We start from the raw sequence: 16,034 nt of genomic DNA, 5'->3' as shown, positions 1-16,034 counted from the left end.
GCCAAGCTCAGCAGGCAAAATTCTTGTTTCTCTCTTTCTTGTTTTCAACACAAAGCCCTGACCTCTTCCAGCATTTTGTTTCTGGGCTTCCAACTGCTGGGACTAGATGCCATTTCTCCAGAAACTACAGGGGGCCCGTTCACATAAAGACAAAAGTAGTCCCATTGAGTCTGTAGCCCAAAGCCCTGGGAATATAAAGAAATGAATCCTAGAGGCAATAGGTTGCCTCAGCTCTTGCAGCAGGGTGCCCCCTGCCCCCACTCCCTCTGGAACACCCCCCTGGACACAGGCCTGCCCCTCACCTTCGCCTGCATCCTCTCATTGCCTGTGATAAATTCTGCCGCGCCCCCTGATGCCCGGGCAATGCCTTTTATGAGGCTGGTGGAGGCTCCTTCGCCAATACCAAATGAGAAACACCTGCGATTGTAAAACAGCCTGAAGTTAGAGACAGGGACGAAAGGGTGACATGACAAAATCATGGTCAAAGAAACACATAAAAATACATGAAGAGATAGTGTATTTCCTTGACCAAAGGCATACCAGCGACCATTTATGGAGTGTATTCTATATTTTAGACCAAATGCCTTCAACGAATAATGTGACCTCATCATCCCAGGACAACTAAGAGGAAGGCCCATGTTTCCTTTTGCGTGAGAAACGGAGGCCCCAAGGATGTTAGAACTCTGTCCGAGGTCGCACACCAACTAACTGGTAAAGACGGAATCTGAGAACTGCCCTGCTTGACTCCATGATCCCCTGGCAAAACACTACATATGATACTGATTCTAGGAGCAGAAAAAACAAAATAATAGGACCACATCCTCATCAATTGTGTCCATAATCAATCCAAAGAATGGGTTCATCAGAAAGTGAGATTTAGGAAAACACAGACACTCCCGTCAGTGTGAGGCTAACATTGTTCTGGAACCATATCTGTCCTGGCAAGGCTAGTCTTAGGATGGGAAACAGTGCGTCCTGCTCTTCTTCTTTTTTTTTAAAAAAATAGATTTTTATTGATTTTATTTTATTATTTTTTGTTGTTGTTATTCCTCACCAAAGGATACTTTTCCACTAATTTTTTTAAGAGAGAAGGTGGACGGCAGAGGGAGAGAGAGAAACATCAATGTGAGAGACACATTGATTGGTTGCCTCCCGCATGCGCCCTGGCCAGGGCCAGGGATTGAGCCTGCCACCGAGGTACGTGCCCTTGAGCAGAATCGAACCCGGGAGCCTTCAGTCCACAGGCCGGCGCTCTATCCATTGAGCTAAACTGGCTAGGGCCCTCCTGCTCTTCTAACTGGAGAGTTCTCTCTTTGCCTTGGTCCACAAGCACAAAATAGCTTTCTAATCACAATGTGGCTTCCCCAATAGAACTGTCTAGAAACAGAGAATGTGTGGGTAATACTAATACCAGCAATTTTAGAAGGCATGACAAGGATAGTTCTCCTAGTAAATTAAATCCCTGTTCTTTGGCTTATATATCAGTCTCTTATTGATTTTTAGAGAGAGAGGAAGGGAGAGAGAGAGATAGAAACATCGATGAGAGAGAAACATCATTGATCGGCTGCCTACTGCATGCCCCTCATCGTGGATCAGGCCCACAACCAGGGCATGTGCCCTGACTGGGAATCGATCTGGTAGCCTCTTAGCTCATGGGTAGAAGCTGGGCTGTCTGAGTCTCTGTAGTGTGAATCATTGTCCCCATATCTAGGGACATCAGCTATGGGATTAATGTTCTAACCTTGTGAGGCTAGAACCAGACTTCTAATTATTGTGACTTCACTGTGACAATGCTCCCTAGAGATCACAGCCTACCAGCATATGGATATGATCACATTTAAATTTCCAACGACCTTTTGAACTATAGCCTAGGTTCTTTATGCTTACAAAGCACTTTGATGCATACCTATACTTAAGTGTTTTTAACATGTAAAATTAAAGCTAAATAGTATTGATCAATGGCTAACTATATGCCTAGAATTTATGTAACTACCTCTTGTGGATGATAATAATGGCGAAACTTTATCTATCACTTCCTTTGTGTCCAGCACGGTGCCTAATGCTTTCTTTCAGCATAACTCTTTCAACCCTCAGGGTAAACCTATAAGGTAAGTACAATGACTATCTCCATTTTCAAAGTGAGGAAACTGAGGCTTAGAGAATTTAGGTGATTTGTCCAAGCAACTGAGAAGCAGGAAAACTGGAACTTACATATATGGCCCCCGACTTAAAGTAGAACACCCTAGCAGAGTTCTGCTCACAGCAATGACAGACGAAGTTGTCCCAAGCCAGTAGAAAACTAGAAAAGCTGTACACAATATTTTTAATAATCTACTCGAAAACAGCCAAAGGCTACCGAGGTGATGATAAACTATGGGCCGAGAACTGGGAGAGGAGAGAGGCCAAGAGAGATGGTATCTGGCATCTCTTTCCACCTTGAAGCAAGTGCCAAGTTCAAACTGATAACTGAATGGTGAACAAAGCTAAGCAGTTTCAGATCTGGGCTTTCCAAAGAGAAAGTGCCCTGGTAGACACTCAGGTTTTTTAATACAGGCCTGCAGCACTCTCCCCTAGAGGCAGAGGTGAATCTGAAATAAACCAGCCATCTAAGGATTAATGCTCATTGGATTCTAATTGGACTAAGATTATCTGCTTCTTCTCCAGCAACCAAGAGTAAATCTTCTCAGGGGCAAGATGACATCATCTAGAGAGGCTCAAAACATTTCCAGAATTTTTTATATAAAATATCTGACAATTAACAAAGGAATAGAAAACCCCCAAATATTGAGAAATTATACTCTCTACTTCTGAATAACATCCTATATGATAAAACTCTAATAAGCAAATTGTCCCATTGACTGGGAGTTCGACTGGGAGTTCAATCTGGAGTTCGACTAGAGGGCGGGGCTGGCCGGCCAACAGCCCGCAGCCCCTCTCCCTGGCTGGCCAGGCCCCATTGGCCCCAATCGGGGTAGGCTGGCCAGAACCCACCCATGCACAAATTCATGCACCGGGCCTCTAGGAGGTTTTATAAAGAAATCATAATGATAATTAGAAAGTACAGAACACCAATAGAAAATGACATCCAAATTTAGGATTTAGTTACAGATATGTTTGTAATTATAGTTCTAAATACACATGTCAGAAAAAGAAGTCTAAAAGTCAACCACCTGAACCCATCTTCAGGTCTTAGAAAAAAAAGCAGCAACAAACCCAAAAATTTTAAAGAAAGGGCAAATGTTATTGATACAGAAGACAATCATACAATAGAGAGGCTACACAAAAAGTGCTGTTTTTTGGAAAAGATTATTAAAATTGACAAACATGCCCGGTTGGTGGGGCTCAGTGGTTGAGCATCAACCATGAACCAAGAGGTCACTGGTTCAATTCCTAGTCAGGGTACATGCAAGGGTTGTGGACTTGATCCCCAGTAGGGGGCGTGCAGGGGGAAGCTGACAAATGATTTTCACTCAATATATCTCTATCCTTTTCCCATCCTCTCTCTCTAAAAATCAATAAAAACATATTTAAAAAACTGACAAACATTTAGGGCAAGAAAAAAAGGCACAAATAATCAGTGTCAGGAATAAAAAGGGAATACTACCACTGATTCTACAATACTTAATAACATCATCTGGCGACACTGTTGATAACTTCATGCAAAGAAATTTGAAAACTTAGATAAATATACAAACTCCCATAAGAATCAAGAACGTATAAAAATATGAATAGTTCTATTTCAATAAAGGGATTTAAAAATCTTCCCACAGAAAAAAATCTCCTCGTAACATCTCGTAAACACGTAAAAAAATATTTCCCATAATAGAAAAACAGGCAATTCTTCTCAGCTCGGTATGATACCACTGTAACATAGATATTAAAACCAACAAGAATATTATTAAAAAATACATGCCAATATTTCTCATGAAAAAGTATTTTTCAGTCCTAAACAATTATTAGTCAACTGAATAAAAAAATATATGAAAAAAGTTAATAGATCACAACTAACTTGGGTTTATTTCAGAAATGCAAGGTTCGTCTAATATTTAACAACAGTCATTATATGGAACACATTGAAAGAATAAAGAATAAAACCCTACATTCATCTCACCAGATATTAAATGCATTTGATGAAGTTCAACCATTCATTATTATTTTTTTAAATGTAAACAAAAAGAAAATAACTCTCAAAACAGAAAAATCCTTAGTCAGGTGTAGGATATCTACAAAAAGACCTAGAGCAAACAACCACACTATTAATGCAATGCGAACAATGTTCCTTCTGAAAACGGACATTCCCAATAAATCCACTACCATGTCAATTCAAAGAAATAGGTGTGTGTACACATGTGAAAATGAATATGTATATATGCATATATAGGTGCACACACAAGTGTGTGTAGGCAAAAAATACATGTACCAGAATGCAAGGATATTCACAAAAGCATTATTTTAAACAGCTAAATGGAAGTCCATCAGCAGTAGAATCAATCAATAAATTATGGTTTAGCCATCCCCTGGAATACTATACACCAGTGAAAATTAACGATGGTTCCATGCAAAATATGGGTAACTATATACTGCTGAGGGAAAGAAGCAAAATGCATAGAATAAAAACTGTGCAACATTAATTTTTATTCAAAAAGAAGCAGAAATAACCCCATAGTATTCCTGTCCATCCTTACTTGTCAGCACTGGAACCACAAGGCCCTAGATTACATGTGGTCAGTCACCCAGAAACACACACATTGTCTGCATACCTGTGCCTCTGCCCATTGCTTTTCACTTCTCTAATGACACTGAATGTGTCGTTCACTTCTCCATCTGTGAAGACAAAAAGCTGAACACAGAAGACATTGGTCAAGTCTCTATGAAGTTCACTTTTTTTTTTAAGTTCATTTTTAAAATACCGCAATTTGCCCTTGAAAAACTCGACTATTTCATGCCGGAGACACTGATGCCTCTTCGGACACGTGTGAAATCCCTAGTGGGCCACTGTCACTTGCATCAGGTGTTTACATGGTTTGGGGCATTTTCCTCACCCTCCCAGTCTCACCTCAGGCCTCTGTGGCATTCCACAAGAGAGCTTCCACCTCCACAGTTCAGAGCATGGAGCTAAGGAAGAGGGATTCTATGAAATGCCTTTTGTGTTTTCCCCTTTACTACGCACACCATATTGTGACAATCCTGCAATGAAACTCAGGGCTATACATTCTGGAACCGAAGTTGAGTTCTCTCTACCCACTTCCTGTGAGCTCTGTTCCAATTCTTACCTGGAGAGGGTGGCCTGGGATGGAAGTTCTACTGTAAATGGCCTTGAGTGGTTCCAAGATTTCTGTGCCCCCGAGGTCAGCGTCCATACTCTTAACTCTCTTCAGCGCCTGCTCCATGGTATCCTGAGTGTACTTCACGCTCTCCCTGAGTAAAGCAAACACATGCAGGGACATAGCTAGCTGACACTGCCCAGTATCGCATCCCCGCATTGAGATTCGCCCCACTGTAAACCTCCTCACCTGAACTCCCCAATGCCAAGGTCAACTCTACCGTAACCCCTTTAACAATATAGTCCTTTCTTTAGAGGATCTTTTCTTGAATTCTCTGTAGCCTTTCTAGAAACTTACGGAAAGAAGGCCTCAAAGAACGTTCCAAATCCATAGATGTTGAAATAACAGCCTAGAGGCAAACTCTTCAGCAGCCAAATCAGTGTTTCCTGAAGGAAGAGTGTATGGGGAGCGAGTGAGAGAGGATCCTTGAAGACACACAGACCCTCCCCATCTAACTCCTGCGGGTGTGGGCCTTCACCCAGAGTGTGCCACCCAGTCTTATAGTCCTCGGAGTGGTCACGTGAGCTGCAGTGCAGCTGGAAACACTGATCCAGATGACCCAGATGGACTCTAATTTACCCCCCGAGACTTATCCTTACTTGAGCACATGAGCAGAAAAAGAACTAGTCTTACCTTGGCCGCCTGTATGCGCAGCTGAGATGGATTCTGATTATTCATGGGACAATGCATACTTCCCGAGCGGTCCATGAGGAAGACGAATTCTCCACATGCAGTTGGTGACTGAGCCTCTGGGATATTCGGGTAGAAACTCACCATCGCAGATGGATCTCCCATCAAAGAACCTACTCAGAAAGAATAAGGACACCATGAGATGAAAAGGAACTAAAAACATACATAGGGAAGACACCATGAATCAGTTGTAGTGAATCAACAGGAAGCTGAGAACATCCACATCTGAAACACAGTTTGATCTTTATACTCTATCTGCTGGCAAAGGGCTTGAAGTGAGCTATAAACCTACAAGAGCTATAGAAGCAAAGCAGATAGTAAGGAGATGAAAGAGGGTAGAGGTTACCAGGAACAAGCAATAAGTAAGATGCGATCATTGACCCTAGTATCCTAGCAGCTAGGCCAACTAGTGAAATACGTTAAGTTACACTGTTCCAGCATTTACCAGAAGAATCAACATAACTTCCTTGGCAGAGTCACATTAACTTCAAATCAAATCAATGGGAAATTTATCACATGGGTCCTTGTTTAAGTCATCACCGCTTTACAAAAACGATGCTCATGTGGGCAATTCTTTCATTGACAAGTTACAAGAGCTGAGAGTGTCAGTGTCACACACACCAGGGAAAGTCCGTCGGCTGTGGGCACGAAGCTCTTACCGATGCTCTCCCGAACAAGGAGAGTCACTAGGATGTTGTGTTGAGAACAGTATCACCCACACAATAGTATGGAGGCGACCAGGGAGTTGGCCTATGTCACCAAGTTGTCAAAGCCATAGCCAAGATTTTATCTTTTCGGGGGCAAGTGAAAACTGAGGCTGGAATTAAAATACTAGGATTAAGATAGAGATGTAGTGAGAATGGCTGGCTTATATCAACTCTAACAGTTCAGACACTACAAGGAGACACAGAATCTAATTCCAATATCCTACCTATATTACAGTCCTTCTGGGATTAGAGCTTTAAATTCTCAGAATGCCAGCTGGCATTCTCTTCTGTGTATAGATGTGAACAGCAAGCCACCGTGACCAAACGTACGATCTGGGAGCAAGATTTGAGCAGCCCTGCTGGAGGGATTTACAAGACTCATTAAGGCTGCCCCTGCTGTCCCCTGGGTCTGCACAGCTGGGCATAGGGAACAGACGAGGAAATCTGCAAAGGGGCCGACAGAACTTCTTGGAATCTCAACCTTTACCTTGTAAGATGCAACATTTCAAAACTTCCTCTGGTGGATTAAAAGAACCCTGACTAAAAATCAGGTCGCTGTTGTGGGAGTACTTCTTGGGCACACAAGGGGGAGTTCGCCCAAAGGGAAGGACAAAATCAGACAACTAATGTACAAAGACAGAGCTCGGAGCTTCAGGGAACAGGAGCTGGAGCAAACCTGGCTGAGGCTGGGACCCCCTCTAACAGGTTTAGTGTGGACGGCCTGCCCTGAGCAGGGGGGTCGGGGAGGAGAGGAGGGGGGCAGGAATCGTTAAACGAGTGAAGGCAAATTAAGGAGTTCCAATTTGTGAGCTGGAGTGTGAAGTTACCTTGGCCAAACGTCAACAATGAGATAAGAAAAATGGCCAATTGAAGATCAACTATAGCTACTTATCTTTAAAGCAGTGGTAGCTATGGAAGTAAGAGCCTAACCCAAGACACTGTGTTTTGACTATGATTGTCCCCAAGGATGCGTCATTCCACCAAAGTGGGAAATGCTTCAGAAGTGTCAATATCTTTCCAGTGACGCTTCATGGTCTCTGTAGTCCAGGGCCATGGCAGCTCAGGGAGGCCCGAGACAGCGGTCCCTGACATGTGTTACACCAGCACAGTTAAAAGAAGTACACAGCCCCGCTGGTGTGGCCTGGTGTTTGAGCAGCGACCCAGGAGGTCATGGTTCGATTCCTAGTCAGGGCACATGCCTGGGTTGTAGACTCAATCTCCAGGAGGAGGTGTGTAGGAGGCAGCAGATTGATGATTATTCTCATCATTAATGTTTCTCTCTCTCTCCCTCTCCCTTCCCCTCTCTAAAATCAATAAAAACAAACAAAACAAAAAAAGAGGAAAAGTAGATATATACTAAGGAAAATTTGGAAAATAAGATAAATTAAAGAAATTTAAAAACTAAACTTAGGCTTAGAAATTAAGAAACTAGGTTAAGAGTTAAAAAACTCTAAAGATGGGTAATGGTGATATTTACAACAGAGTGAATGTACTTAAGGCAAGAGAGCTATATCGTTAAAAATAATTATAATGGTAAAATTTCCGTTATGTAAATTTTATACCAAATTATTAGTTTTCTTTTTACTTAAAATATATGTCAGATAAATTTTACCAAATTAAAAAAAGAACAAAGAAAGAACTCTAGGTGAGATTACAGGAAGGAATGATAAATCAATAAAAGTTATTTATTAGATAAAACAAAAAATTTAGTCTTAATCTAATCATAATTACTAGGTGCATATTTCCTGTGGTTTTAAACATTTTTCTTAATTGCCAGGTTATTTTTTATAATAATCTGTTTGTATAACTTACTTTTCTTTAACTTAATCCTCGTTGGAAGGCTTTTTCTCTATATTATTTAAATCTGTCAACATATATGATTTTGGTAGCTGCATAATAACGCATCAAGTAATCCCAGCATAGTGAATTAAGTTATTGTGAGACATTTTGATTATTTACTAATCTTTGATATTATGAAAGTGGCCACTTCAGTGTATATGTTTACTTACATTTAAATTTATTTCCTTAGGTAAGATTCCTAAAATTGGAATCACTAAAATGAACATTTCTTTTGACACGTATCGCCAAATCTCTTCTCCAAAGTTTGATTCCAAATTATTTTTGCTTAAAGCAATCTGTGAGAGTGCCAAATTCACCTCACCTTTTAAAGCATGAGGTGTTCCCAGATTTGGAAATCTTTGATCATTTGAAAAGTGAAAAAATCACATCATTTACTTTTATTTATACTTATAGAGGCTGATCATTGTCCCATATTTTTAAACTGGCTGCATTTCCCTTGTAAACTTTTTCATGTCCTTTGTCTAAGTACCTACTAATTCACCGAAATTTACATATAAGACATAGTCACATGATATTCAATATGGAACCATTTTTGCATGCCATAGTGTAAACTAGTCCCATTTTTTTTTAAAACCCATTACTGAATAGAAAAAAAAAGTGAGGGTAATTCGAGGGTAATTCAACAACAAGAGTTTCCCCTTAGGCGGTAACTACAAAAAGAGAGGGAACATACCAGGCTCTGTGGCGGGCGCCCCCATCTCCACAGCCACGCTGGGGGTGTGCACCTCACTGTAGTAAACCAGGAGCTCCACATCTCGATCAAATTTGTGTCCGTCAGCCAAGGAGATCTGAGTTGGGAGCAAGCAAAGAAGCCATGTTAGAACCATCGTGCCTCTGCCTGGGGCTGAGGTCAGAGCTGAGGGCTACTGGCTCCTTCCACGTGTGAACAGAGCCAGGAGCAAGGGCGAGAACAGGCAGGAGGCTCTGGAGATGAAATAAGGACAAAGAAGGGGCCCAGCCCTAGCCAGTTTGGCTCAGTGGATAGAGCGTTGGCCTGGGGACTGAAAGGTCCTGGGTTCGATTCCCAGTCAGGGCACATGCCTGGGTTGTGGGCTCGATCCCCAATAGGGGGCATGAAGGAGGCACCGAATCAATGATTCTCTCTCATCATTGATGTTTCTATCTCTCTCTTCCTCTCCTCTCTGAAATCGATAAAAATATATTTAAAAAGGGGGGGGAGGGCATTGCAATTTACCCGGGGTTAACAGGGGAAAGTGAGCAATATTTAGGAGATGGAGGGAGGAGGAAGATCAGGACCTAAAAACAGGGTGCTGGCAACCACAGCGCACTCACTAATTACCTGAGCAGAAGTCTTATCGGCAAGGTACTCAATAGGATTCACGGGGGAGCTGCACTGGACGCTCTGGATGGCATCTGGGAGCTGGAGGGGACATGCTTGAGGAGGAGACGAGTGGCACAGGAAACAAAGACTGGTGGGGTGAGCCTGTAATCGGTCTTGCCAAGTTCACAGCCAAACTCTGAGTGCCTTCGATGGGTGTTTCCCTCCAATGGTTTTAGGAAAGTTATCGGTTAGGGGTGAGTAGAGGACAAAGCATTGGACATGAACATTTCTGGGCAGTTGCATTTGATAGAGACCCTAAAGAGCATGCATTATGGGAAGGTAGGGGAGGGAGGGGGGAAGGGGGAGAGATCAACCAAAGGTCTTATATGCTAGCATATAGGCCTAAGAGCTCAGTGGTGTGTCCCCTCCCCACAATGCTTAGCCCCCCGACAACCCTGAGGGGGGTTTTCCCCGCGAGTATTTGAAGAAAGAGCCTACTCACCGGAGAGTTGGTAGCGAGGGTTCAGGATAGCGGGGAGCACATAGCGCAGGGCCCCGTCGGCCTCCAGAGGCAGCTCCTGCACGTACTTCAGGGTGAGTGCCGCCTTCGACCCGGGGGGCAGGTTCCCCACGTTACAAGAGAAGATGTCGCCAGCCTGATCGTCCTCCTCCAACAAGAAGGCTTGGTGGCCCTGGCTGATGGCATTCTCGTAATTGGTGCGGGCCTAAGGAGGACAGGGGAAGACGGGTGACATGACATGAGAGGGGACATGCTTGAGGAGGAGACGAGTGGCACAGGAAACAAAGACTGGTGGGGTGAGCCTGTAATCGGTCTTGCCAAGTTCACAGCCAAACCCTGAATGCCTCCAATGGGTGTTTCCCTCCAATGGTTTTAGGAAAGTTATCGGTTAGGGGTGAGTAGAGGACAAAGCATTGGACATGAACATTTCTGGGCAGTTGCATTTGATAGGGACCCTAAAGAGTATGCATTATGGGCATAAAAAGGGAGGAAGGAATATACTCATCCCCAGTACCTCTGACTTCTCCTGCAATTCTGCCACGATTTTCTTCCCATCCACCAGGGCCTCGAAGCTGTGGACAGCTGAGTCTTCGTCCATGGGGAAAACAAAGAAGGCCTCCAACGGGTCTTTCCCCTCATTCTCATAGTTCAAGGTAGCAGACACACCGGCCACAAACTCTCGAATGGACAAGGTCACCGAGATGCTCTTCAGTGGCACTAGAGATAGACCAGAGTTCAGGAGGTCACCAACCTTCACAGAATGTCTCCCACCGTTTGAGGTGCCAAAGGTCCAATGGCAAGTCAGAGTCACGAGTCAGGCTTACCTGGCTCCTTTTGGCGGGTTAGCAGGCCGTAGCAGGGAGGGGACACCATGGTGACACAGGGTTACTGTGGAAAAGACACATCATGAACAGAGCGCCATGGTGGGGATTACCTATCCAAACACCAATACCGATGGGCTTCTCTCTGGCATCAACATCTATTCAGAGGGTTAATGGGGGACCCAGGAAGGAGAAAGAAGCAGAACAGAAGGGGATAAAGGTGTCAATAGCAAGGCTCCTTCTAAATGCCAGACCCTGGTGGAAAGCTAGACAGGAAACCTCACCGAAGGCTGGTTCAAACGCCAGGTCTACTTTTTTCGGAAGTGTTTTTATTATACCACTTTTTAGGAATATTCAGTGAATGTAATGAACGCCTCTGAACCTCAGTATTTCTAAAATGAAAATCATATGACTATACACAGATGAATGAAGATAGATGAAGTCCTAGGAATGGGGCCTGGCCCATATGATGATAGACATGAGTGTTGTTCTTGTCGCTGTTGTTAAATAGACCGGGGCTGTTACTCTTGTAGGTGGCCGTTAGACAGACATGAGCAGAGCAAGGAGGATGGGCCAGGTGCAGAAGGTCACCAGGGAGGAAGGCCCCAGTCCTAGCCATGGACATGTGTCGGGTAGGACCTCGTCCCCGGGCTGACCTTTCCTCCTCTGCATACCCTGGACATTCGTGTTTAGACCCCTGACCTTTCCTCCCTGGAGAGAACATCTAGGCTTCAGGTGTATTTCATTCAGCTCCAAGCCCAGAAAAGCAGCAAAACCCGGCAAGCAGCGCCATGGCTGACCTCGGGACCAGCTGCACTGAATAATAACCCCCCTGCCCTGACACTGATCGATCAATCAGTGGAGACCACAACCCTGAAAGGACGCACCTGGAAAGCTGCGGAATATTCTATTCAGATCCGCCCCTGGGATCGCCCCTAAAACCCTTATGACTGAGGACCCAGCAGACGCTCCCTCCAGGGAGCAAGTCCCTGCCTTTCCCTTCCTCTTCCGTTCCCCATCCCTCCAGACTCATCACCTTGACCTTCCTCCCTTCAAAGCTCCAAGGGCCTTTCCCTGGCCTCCATCCCTTGTTTCCTAAGCCGTTTCTCCTAGGAACTACCGCTACCTCTGTGCTTTCACAAATAAATGTTATCTTACAGGTTGAGTCTCGGCCTTTCACATAAGATGTTGCCTGATCCAAAATGGACCTCTGCAACTTAGATCTCATACCTTGTGACTTTTCTTTTGGGGCTTGTTATTGAAACCAGTTTGTTCTCTCTGTCCAGGCAATTACTATTTCATATATCCAACATGCCCTCTATTTTAAATCGAAACATATCTTCCAAATTTCATTATAATCTCAGACAGCCATTTCATGTGATATGCCAAAAAATATTATGTCCATGGGTTATAATTTATGTTACACTTTTATTTTTAAAAAAGTAATGTTTTTATTGATTTCAGAGAAGAAGGGAGAGGGAGATAGAAACATCAATGATGAGAGAGAATCACTGTTAGGTTGCCTCCTGCACGCCCCCTACTGGGGATTGAGCCTCTCCCTCTCCCTTCCTCTCTGTAGTCAATAAAAGTATATTAAAAAATATAGAGGAAAACAAACACCACACCCTACTCCAAGCCAGAGCAATGGCTGTGTTGCTCACCCAGCTGATTGCAATGGTTTCTGATACACCATGGCCCCATACCTACAAATCAGCGCCAATACAGCAGGCTTGTTGTTTTGCGTCTGTTTTTGTTTTGAGGGATTGGGTAAAAACAGGTGGTGGCAAAAAGGCTCACACTGGCTAAACCACAGAGGCGGTCCAGGCTGTGTGGGGAGAGGAACGCAAAATCAGCGAGAGGGTTTCCATGCACACATCTGATGGGGCCCTTTCTCGGGTCCCACAGGCTGGGGCTGGGCTAGGAAAGAGTTTCTAGTAACCCCAGCAGGGAGCTTACCGCCTGAGAAGGACAAGGATACAGGGGCACAACAGCTGGAGAAACCGGAGGGCAACCCAATCTGTAAGGGTGGGCGGTACTCACCAAGGGCGGCTTTCTGGTGAAGAGACAGAGGGAGCAGTGGCTGAGTGTCTTCTGCAAAGAAACAGGCTTGTCTCTGTACTCTAACCCCAGAACAAATCCCTCCCAGGGGAGGTTTGCTCTTCTGCAGCCTCGCCCCCACCCTTCCCAGGACAACCTATGCTGAGTCAGAACTCCTTCCCCCTCCCTCCCCAGGGCACTTGAGAATTGCACCCAGCAACAGGGAGGCAGGCTGGCCGCAGCAGCTGATGGGGCTCCAAGTTGAATCCGAGGCTGGGAGAATGGAGGGAAGGGCGGGTCAGTGCCTCAGGTGCCAGGAATCCAGGGGCTGCCCTGGGCGAGGGGGGCGCTTGTGGGGCAGGGACCACATAAGGGCCAGTGGAGAACCCCGGGTGGGCCACAGGCCATGGGGGTGCAGAGCAAGGCTGGGATAGAGACCGGGAGTGGCCCAGCCAGGTTTGGCTTAGTGAATAGAGCATCAGCCTTCGGACTAAAGGGTTTGGGGTCCCGTTCCCGGTCAGGGTTCAGGCAGGGTTGTGGACTCAATCCCCAGGAGGGGACATGCACGAGGAAGCTGATCAATGATTCTCATCATTGATGTTTCTCTTTCTCCCTTCCTCCCTCCCTCCCTCTCTCCCTCTCTCCCTCCCTTTCCCTTTCTCTCTGAAATCAATAAAAAATATATATTTAAAAGAAAAAGAAACCAGGAGTGATTTAAATTTTAAATTTCCGTCCCAGAGTTTTGGCATCCAGGGAGTCACAGAAAGTATCTGAGCTGGCCCCTTGAATTTCTATATAGAAGGGTTTAGGGGCTGCAGTATGATTTGGATCGGGGGGCGGGGGGAGGTTTGAAGTTCCATTTCACCACATAAATTTACATCAAATGGAGGAGCTATGAATTGTCCGCATGAAGGGGAGGGGGAGAGGGAGGTAAAGTGAAAGAGAAAGTAGAGAGAGGGGCCTTGAGATGATTAGATGACAATTCCCACTTCCAGCCCCACAAGATGCCCCCAACCTCCCACCTGCTGCACCTGCACCCCCTCTCCCCCCTAGCCGCCACCCCAAACCCCCATCACACACCAGGACTAACTCCTGTACCCCTCGGGCTTGCAGCTAAAACAGACCCGAGCAGAGCTGGAGGTGGGAGAGGCAGGCAGCGGGCACCGGTCTCAGCCCCCGTTAGCGGGGACACTCCTCCCCACCCCCCCAGCGCCCAGTAGCGAGCCACCGACCTGCTGGGCATCCAAGCCTCTGAGTCACTCCCATAGAGAAACACCCTCAGCCAAAAGTTCGGGAAAGACCCGCCCACGCCTAGGGACCGGCGATAAAGTGGCGACTCTATAAGTAAGGGATCGAGGGAAATTCCTGCACACGCAGTCTAACTCTCTCTTAAACTCTCACAATATCTCTGAGCAACAAACTCGAACTCTTTAATACCCGCTGAAATACATCAGGAAAAGAAATGGCATAAGAAATCAGAACACTTCATTTAAACTCTGGTTTCACTGTACTCGCTTACGTAATTTATACAACATTTCTCATTGACATAGTTTCATTCGCTAGGAAATAAAAGTCATAATTATCATAATTACAACATGAACAACAAACACACTTTAGTACAATAGTGAAGTGTCTGCAAGCTGCATTTCAACAAACCCTCCGCAGGTCACAGGCAGCTACCAGCAAACTTGGAAGGAAGTCCTTGAGAGATGGTCTCACTGTGAAACTCGGGCACGTTCCTAACACCAGTTCACTCAGAAGTTTCAGGGAACTCTGGTCTAGGCCATCCTTTACCTGAGCGAATAGACAGTGAGGCCTTGCTCAGAAGTCTTGAGGGTTCTAGGGGAAAGTCAGAACCCAGTTCTAAAGTCATCATTTACTTTAACAGATGGAAACACTAACCTCTGAGGGAATAAATCATTTGTTTATCATCACATAACTATGTAAGGGTATGGCCAGGGTTCTCATAGTGGTTTTCTGACTAGTGCCTTAGGAAATCAGCTTGCAACAGAAGATATGGGGACAGGACACCATATGAACAGGGGAGGTATCAGAAAAGTTGGGAGGGTACTAGATGGTTTGGCTCAGTGGATAGAGCATCGGCCTGCAGACTGAAGGGTTCCAGATTCGAGTCAAGGGCATACGCCCGGGTTGCGGGCTCGATCCCCAGTAGGGAGCATGCAGGAGGCAGCCGATGAATGATTCCCTCTCATCACTGATGTTTCTATCTCTCTTTCCCTCTCCCTTCCTCTCTGAAATCAGTAAAAATATATATTTTTTTAAAAAAAGCTGGGAGGGAAAACAAGGGATGAGAAAACCCATGCAGATTCAATGAATAAATCTATAAAATACCAGAAACAACCAAGTGTCATTTTAATATTGATACAGCAGTCTGTTAGGGAACAACACATCCAATAGGGTCCCTTCCACTAGGATAGACTGTGTGGGACTGCAAGGTCAGACATGATCACTGGGAGCTCCTTTCTTCCTTTTGGGTTGAGTGGCCCAGGTTTTGGGTCTCAGGCAAAGCTGCCTTTTTTTATAAAAGTATACTAGATCAGAGCCTGATTCAGAGGCCTCACAGGTCAGGCAAGGACGAAGGATCCCATGATGGCCCTCTTACTAAGATGCGTCCTGATTAAGAAGAAACATCTGTCTCCCACAGCTACCACTCAACCCTTGGGCAGTGAAAGGGGAGGCGGGCAGTATAGGCTAACAAGACTCAGGCATAATGAACCAAGAAGGTCCCCAACAGTGCCAACCCTCACAGTGGACCCTTGAACCTCAGGTGGA

At 45.1% G+C, this 16,034-nt stretch overlaps 1 protein-coding gene across 1 annotated transcript in view; it reads right to left on the bottom strand.

Annotated features, from left to right (window-relative positions):
• Positions 1 to 14,496, bottom strand: part of LOC102243940 (von Willebrand factor A domain-containing protein 5A-like) — a 27,036-nt gene extending 12,540 nt beyond the window's left edge. The window contains exons 1-12 of the mRNA XM_014542418.1: positions 14,474 to 14,496; positions 13,245 to 13,295; positions 11,208 to 11,271; positions 10,898 to 11,100; positions 10,361 to 10,588; positions 9,882 to 9,962; positions 9,255 to 9,369; positions 5,958 to 6,127; positions 5,622 to 5,710; positions 5,274 to 5,418; positions 4,761 to 4,840; positions 303 to 417 (exon numbers count right to left, since the gene is read on the bottom strand). Of these exons, the coding sequence (XP_014397904.1) occupies positions 303 to 417; positions 4,761 to 4,840; positions 5,274 to 5,418; positions 5,622 to 5,710; positions 5,958 to 6,127; positions 9,255 to 9,369; positions 9,882 to 9,962; positions 10,361 to 10,588; positions 10,898 to 11,100; positions 11,208 to 11,256 (1,275 nt within the window). The 5' untranslated portion in view covers positions 11,257 to 11,271; positions 13,245 to 13,295; positions 14,474 to 14,496. The remainder of the gene's footprint in view (positions 1 to 302; positions 418 to 4,760; positions 4,841 to 5,273; positions 5,419 to 5,621; positions 5,711 to 5,957; positions 6,128 to 9,254; positions 9,370 to 9,881; positions 9,963 to 10,360; positions 10,589 to 10,897; positions 11,101 to 11,207; positions 11,272 to 13,244; positions 13,296 to 14,473) is intronic.
• Between the last annotated feature and the right edge of the window lie 1,538 nt (positions 14,497 to 16,034).

The sequence above is a fragment of the Myotis brandtii genome, unplaced genomic scaffold (assembly GCF_000412655.1).
Source record: "Myotis brandtii unplaced genomic scaffold, ASM41265v1 scaffold303, whole genome shotgun sequence".
NCBI classification, from domain to species: Eukaryota; Metazoa; Chordata; class Mammalia; order Chiroptera; family Vespertilionidae; genus Myotis; species Myotis brandtii.
The sequence above is the reverse complement of the archived record's forward strand: the minus strand, read 5'-3'. Positions and strand labels throughout refer to the sequence as shown.